The sequence below is a fragment of the Monopterus albus genome, unplaced genomic scaffold (assembly GCF_001952655.1).
Source record: "Monopterus albus unplaced genomic scaffold, M_albus_1.0 scaffold65.1, whole genome shotgun sequence".
Taxonomy (NCBI): Eukaryota; Metazoa; Chordata; class Actinopteri; order Synbranchiformes; family Synbranchidae; genus Monopterus; species Monopterus albus.
The window spans coordinates 1507082-1514139 of record NW_018127945.1 but is presented as its reverse complement, the minus strand read 5'-3'; the positions used below and the strand labels follow the sequence as shown (position 1 = coordinate 1514139).

At 39.2% G+C, this 7058-nt stretch overlaps 1 protein-coding gene across 1 annotated transcript in view; it reads right to left on the bottom strand.

Moving 5' to 3' along the window:
• LOC109962585 (probable E3 ubiquitin-protein ligase HERC3) overlaps positions 1–7058 on the bottom strand; it is a 19992-nt gene that overhangs the window by 1768 nt on the left and 11166 nt on the right. The window contains exons 7-20 of the mRNA XM_020604442.1: positions 6023–6147; positions 5875–5943; positions 5225–5342; positions 5055–5114; positions 4503–4608; positions 4084–4279; positions 3080–3225; positions 2841–2957; positions 2624–2722; positions 2023–2184; positions 1781–1921; positions 1007–1173; positions 821–884; positions 624–694 (exon numbers count right to left, since the gene is read on the bottom strand). Of these exons, the coding sequence (XP_020460098.1) occupies positions 624–694; positions 821–884; positions 1007–1173; positions 1781–1921; positions 2023–2184; positions 2624–2722; positions 2841–2957; positions 3080–3225; positions 4084–4279; positions 4503–4608; positions 5055–5114; positions 5225–5342; positions 5875–5943; positions 6023–6147 (1641 nt within the window). The remainder of the gene's footprint in view (positions 1–623; positions 695–820; positions 885–1006; positions 1174–1780; positions 1922–2022; positions 2185–2623; positions 2723–2840; positions 2958–3079; positions 3226–4083; positions 4280–4502; positions 4609–5054; positions 5115–5224; positions 5343–5874; positions 5944–6022; positions 6148–7058) is intronic.

The window sequence follows — 7058 nt, the reverse complement described above, 5'->3', positions numbered from 1 at the left end:
TCACGGTGCGGCGGGGGGTCAAGCCCGGCCGGCAGTCGGGCGAAGGTGGGGTACAACCTGGACAGGTCTACTTGAATTCAGTTTTCATATTATATTTATTCTGTTTATTCTACTTTTATTCTATTTTAGTTTCTTAAAGGATATGGTCATTCAACATTAGGTAAGAGAGAAACAGTATTTCAAGTTTTCTGTATGTCCTGCATATATCGTGAATTGACAATAAAAATCTTTGATCTTTGTTTTGGTTTTCTGGCTCTTTCCTGGTTCGGTTCACACTCACTCTTACTGCTCACGCTCAGTGCAGTTTCTGATGGCAGCAGGCAGCTGGTTCCAGCATAAAAAACCTCTGATAAAGCCATTGTACAACACCCAGAAGAAGTTAGTGACTTGTTTTTTTCCATAATAATCTAAAGTATTATATGTTCTACTACTTTATTGGGTGTCAGGCAACAAAACAATTATGATACTTACTGTATATGCATGTGACACCTACGACTCTGTTAAATGATTCAAATTTGTAGTGTATTGTAGTCACTAATATTTTCTTTAAAGTATAGTCAAATAATACAACACACAAGGAAGTAGCAAAAATGATGAGTAATAAACACTTTCCTGGTCCTTACTTATTCTGACTTGTCACTGTTTGTTCAGGATTGTCAGGATCAAGATCAACATCTGTCCCATCCCAGCTGATCTGATAAGAAAGAAGCAGATAGTGATATCACTGCTTTAGGAAATGGGAACTGGTCTTATACTTGTACAGTGATTCTATATGCATTGCAACACACTCAAAGCTACTGACCATCTGTAAAACACCTACTGAAAAATATAAGTACTGGTCTTCTCCGTCGTCATCTTTATCTTCCAGGATATCCTGCAGACTCCTTAAAACACAACAAATGCGTTAACATTTAATGATGATATACAGTGTTTTCTGTATGCTCAAGAAATCAGCACCTAAAAGTACAAATGTTTTTGATTTGAATTTACAGCAGTTTCCACTTACTTTCCAACTGTTGGACTGAACTCCTTCATATCCTCCAGTGAAGGCTTCACATCAAGCAGCTTCTTGAACAGAGCCAGTGGGAAGGGTAAGTGAATGATGCACTGGTTGTACAAGGCCAATCCACACAGAACGCCCAACAGGAAGTACTTCTCGTGTCCCTGTGTTGCCTGGTGTTGATGGCAGAGACATTTAAATTCACTGTATGCATATTGCTTGAATTTATTATTATTTTTAATGAGGTAGAACCATTGACTGTATAAACGATGGACAGGTTGACAGCTACCAGGTGGAGCCACCAGGACTCAATCGCTCCCTGGTGGCTGGTTGCAGTATAGGTCAAACATTTTGCCTCCTCCATGTTAGTAGACGTGACATGAGCCAAAGTACAAATCACAGGTCACTTCTATGGTTTTAGGTATGTGGCAAAAGGTCGCAAAGTTCAAGGGGGCCGAATACTTTCGCAAGGCACTGTAAGTTATTTGATGACATAAAAAAGGCTGTATTTCAGTTGATTTGACAGCTTTGATTGGAGGTCTAATGTTGTCACTCCACTTCTGGTTGCAAAAAAGCAAGATGGCAGCCGATGTATTCATATCATTTTTGCATAGTGGAGGGAAGTGGTGATGTGGCGTCTATTGTATACACAGTTAACGGGTAGGACAGTGAAATCTGAACTTAAGTGAATATTGTTTCAATTCTGCTCATAATCATCATCCATGGCAGGTATTTAATGTTCAATCTGTTCAAAAAAATGTTGAGGATGTACAGTCTTACATTGGAGGGGAACCATGCCAACGTTTCAGAGTCGTTATACATGAACATCCCAGATTCAGCGGACATCATCTCGTGAAAAACTTCGTGAAAAAGGTCTTTTGTGTTGATATTATCAAGTTCCAGGTTTTTATCAAAACAGACCTAAAAGACAACAGGATAAAAGTTAAACTTATAGCCTGTAACAATAAATAAATAAATATCAATAATACAAGTTTTAGTAGGACTTTGGTCCTACTGTGTACCATAAGTTGCCTCTTGTAGACACTGTGATGAGCAGCAGCCAGCTGGTCAAAGGTGTCTTCCAAAACCGAGTCGCGCCTCAGGTCCAATATGAATAGCAAGTCTTGAGGATCCGGGATTATTCCCCAAAGCAAATTCCACATGTTGAAATTCATTTGTTCCAACTGGAGAAAAATTCAAGATTTCATTTCTCATGGGATTTGATGTGGGAAAGGTATCAAAACATTTAAAGATCAGGGACCACATGTATGAAGTATCTTAGAACCATTCCTAGGAATTTCTTAGTTCATCTGGTCATTTTGCAATTATTCGTCACTATATCTGTATTTTGGATTGCCCTATGGCTCTGATGCTCTTAGAGTTGCTGTAGATGATGTTGTTGTTTGGCTGTTACAGATTACTGCATCATATGTACTGTAACTGTCATGTCCTCTTGTTGAGTAACTGACAGTCAACTTCACTGTGTTTCTCACAGAGGACATGTATTCTATCATACTATGTATATATACACACACACACACAAAATCCATTGGATTTCTTGATCCTGACAGTATTGTGTGTGATGTCTAATTCTCATGAGGTGTGTCACAAGACTCCACTTACCTTGGTATATTCAGCATTCTTATCAAAAACCATCTTCTTTGACTGCATATCCATCACAATTGAAAAGTTACAAAGGATAAGTGGCTGAGCGGGCACAGTCTAAAAAAACAATGCTATGTTCATCAATACATGAAAACAAAAAGACATGAACAGACGGTGTCTGCACAGTGGCCAAAATAAAGGAGACTCATGATGTACAGAAGATATTTTTTTTTACCAAGTGCTGTGACTGAAGGCGCCAAAGCTCCAGATCCTCGTAAAGAAAGTCTTGGTCAAGCAACAAACAAAAATGGCTTTCTGGTATCCTGTGAGGTTCTGCAATCCTGCTGTTGGTCTTTAAAACAAAGGAAAAGTTCAGCAAATAAAAAAAAGTCTGCTTTGTAGTAAGAGTGAGTAGGATTACTGTTTTAGGATTATGCTATGGGACATTTACAACATGTCACAACTGGTACTAACATTGTACATATACTGAAGGACTAGTAGCAGGTTTCTGACTGAGTCGCGAGGAACAGGTTCAAAGGACAGGTTCACTGACAGGGCCTGTTTCCACACCCCAACATATTTAGCCATGGTAGAGGGTGACAGTGAAGACCACCAGTCCCCTGATGAAGACAAATGCTAATGTCAGTGAGCATTTCACCACTGTGCAGATGACAAGGACATATCTCCAAATAGTTGATATGATAAAACTTACGATTTCAGTTCAGGTTGACTTGGTATCACAGGCATTGTGGTTTGATATTATAGGTAGCGTATCTGTTTACAGCGTAGCCAAATAGACTCACATTGTTTTAATCAAGAAATGAGTTAACAATAAAAGCAACTGTTAACACTGTTCATGGTACAAAGAATTTTCCCACACAGCAGTAGGACTTACTCCTTGCTTGGTACAAAGAATTTTCCCACACAGCAGGACTTACTCCTTGCCATATTTAAAATTCTTCCCCAAATTGCCATTGTCTAGTATCGCAATCGTTAGATATATTGTATATCTTGTGTCAGCTTCACAATAAAACCCTCCCTGTATTTCACCTGTTGACTGCTTTTAATGTGAAAAAAGCAGCAGGAAAAATATTCAGTTTGTTTTGGCAATGACAAAACATGTTTGATATGGTGTAAAGAAGAGTGAACAGTAGAGTGTGGCTGTGATGAATAAGACTGAACTGGATTACATGCCTGCATCATTATCTGTGATTCCCTTCTGCTTTCTGCAATCTGAATCCAGTACAGGGGTGGCAAACTGTGCCACTACTAATAATGATTCTATGGTGAGGTCACTACCTAATGTCATTACATTGAAAACCTATTGTATTGCAGAAAAAAGCAGACAATGCACAACAGGATCAAAAACAGAGTTTATGTTCATGAAGATCTCAGTGACTGTAACCCGAGTGTACCCCAGTTTATCAACAAAATAAGAACAAATGAAGACATTACTTTACGTGTAGTGGTGACATTACCTATGACCTGCAGGCTTTCAGCAGACAAGCTTAGCACGGCTGCAGCGACTGCATCTGCAAGCTTTGTGTTTTGTCGCCGCTTGTTTTTCTGGACCGCATGCAGAAACTCATTGAGAAGCAGATAGACCCTTAGCCCCTCCACTCCCACTGATTTCATATCAAGGGAATGAAGCAGGTGCAAGACGGCTGCCTCAACCTGTCAATTTGACAAGAGTCACAAGGGTCACTCACTAGCAGCTGAGTTCAGGTATGAAGAGTGCAGGCTGGTGCTTAGAGGAAAAACATCAGGACTATTTGGTTATTTTTAAAAGCCTCAAACAAGTCAGCAGGTTTATGAGAAACATTTTCAGAATAAATACATAGTTACTGCCTGCTAACAATAACAGTAACTACACTTTAGATACATATCAGGTACCTACCTCTGACCAAACATCATCTCTCTTTACCAGGTTCTTGAAAGCACGTCGTGCAATTGACAACTTCAAGCCGGGGTACTTTGCTGAGGTGTGGAAATGTTTATCTTTGCTAAACAGAAAGAAACAAGGCTACAGTAGGTCTACATCCATGCTAGCAGCTCTGTGAGACAGTATTCAGGCACAGTAGTGCCTCCAGCTAAATGCGCACAATCATACTAGCATGTTTAGCAACTACAGTGAAGACAATGTCATTACTTTTTGGTTATAAACCATAATATTTGGGAAGTTAAAATGTTGATCCCATAAAGGCAATGATAAGAAGTCAGGGTTTGACCAGAATTATTAGAATTTTTCATGTTGGAACGATGAACATCTGCACCAAATCTCATCAGTATCCTAAGAGTTGTTGAAATATTTCAGGCTGTAGCACAGTAGCACACAAAGTACAGAGGACCAGCAGACTGACACCGACAATCCCAAGATGGCATAAAAGTACATGCTCTAATTCACCAGATTAAACAAAGTCACCACCATCCACACAGGTGATGTGTTTACCTTTGGTCAAGGAAGAGTTTATTTAAACAGGATGCAGAGGAAAATGTGCTGTGAATTTCCCTGTGAAAAAGTCACATTTTTAGTCCATGACACCAAACAAATAATTCAGGCTATTCCACAAACTATTGACAACATACTGAGAAAAATAACTGCTACTGCAGTATACTTACTGTTTTATCTTTTTCCATGCCTTTGAATCATGCTGAGAAGTCCATCTGTCAATCATTGTTTCAAGACAGTGCTGATTTTCATTACTCACATCAGCAGTGTTTGACTCCTCATTAACTTTAGCAGACAGAATGTTGATTCTGAAAAGTGAACCATAGGTACACCAATTCTTTTCCTGCATTAACCTTATATTAGAATATTCTGTCTGAATGAATGAATGAATGCCTTAGCTACACACCATGTGACAACATACATACACATTGAAATTCTTCATTTTGTTATGACTAGGTAAAAGTGCGGCTGCTCAAAGCATGTGGAGCACTAGATAAGACATGGAGTCTTTGGATTCACTTCATCTGGGTAAGGGGTTAGCCTAAACCTTATAAATGAATTAGGTTCTGTGTGGCAAGGGTCTCCACTTTCCCAGCAGCCTGCGTGTGTGTCTGAAAAGGGAGCAATCTGGGTCGTGTTTGTAATTTTGCTTGTGGTTAAAATAAACCAGCACTAGATGAAGAAAGACGGACTCCTTCGTTATTCAGAGCTGTCCAATAAAAGAACTGGGGTATTACGTTCCTGTGAAAGAAATTAACTGAGTTTTTTTCACACTCTTATCTTACCGCCATGCTCGGTACTATATGTATTAGTGTCAGTACCTTGTTAGATGTACATGTTGCAAACGAACAGTTTTCTCCTGCAAAGATGTTTCTGATTTCACCTCTGTCTGAAATTATAAGCAACGTGTAAAAATGTCATCTCTTTTCATACATCTGTTCACTTGGGTGTACCAGAAATGCAGTTACCCTGTGGCAGCTGAACAGGTAGTGGCACAGAAGGATGGCTCTCGTCTCCATGTCCCAGCTGCCCTTGTTCACCGCATCCAAAAGAGTAGACCTTCCTGGTGTCTGTCAACACTAATGTGTGATTTCTGAGGAGACAGTGTATGGCAAACAGTACAGCATGTCATTAGAGGCAGACACAGTTTGATCCACTACTTTCTTTGTAGACTTTTCATTGGAGCACCCTCCAGGCCTCTTAATAAGGTTTGTTTTGATGTGATAAAGTGATGTTCTTTTTGGGGCATAACTACAGTGTCTCCTGATTGTTTACAAAGTTAAGTCAATTTTATTTCTAGGGCACACTTACAAACAGCTGAACTGAGGAAAGTGCTTTATAGAGGCAAATGAAATTACAAGTCACCAATTAAAACATGACAGGCAGATACTCAAATAACATTATATAAGAAAATAATTTAGTTCAACAAAAAGTATGGGGACTCTGCTGTGTAAAGGTGAGCCTTTACTCACTAATTTACAGTTAAAGCAGCATCAGATGAATTTAACACATGTTCACAGATTTCAGGCATTAGCTCAGGGCAGTAGGAGTTAGTACTGTGTTCACTCTATTAAATAACACCTTGGGTCTGGGTGTGTTTTTTGAAAATTTAATGTAATTAATACAAAAGGAACATTTTTTCATTTTGCTTATATCATATTAAAAAAAACTCCTTAGGTCTACTCAGTCCTTTCAGCTTTGACAATAAGCTGGTATTCAGTCCAACAGATTGAGAGATGGTCATATGACACCTCTGCCTTTTTTCCAGTTTTGATCAGCTCTTGCCAAACAAAGCGAGTAATGCAGTTGAACCAGGGCTGAAGTATGAACTTGACATTCCTCATTTTAAAGGCAGAATCAGAATCAGCTTTATTGGCCAGGTGTGTCGGGCACACGAGGAATTTGACTCTGGTACATTAGCTCTCAATGTGCATGTACATATCCCCATGCAAGTAAACAGTAAACCAACATAAGGCTGTGTAATATAACAAAATAAGCAGTATA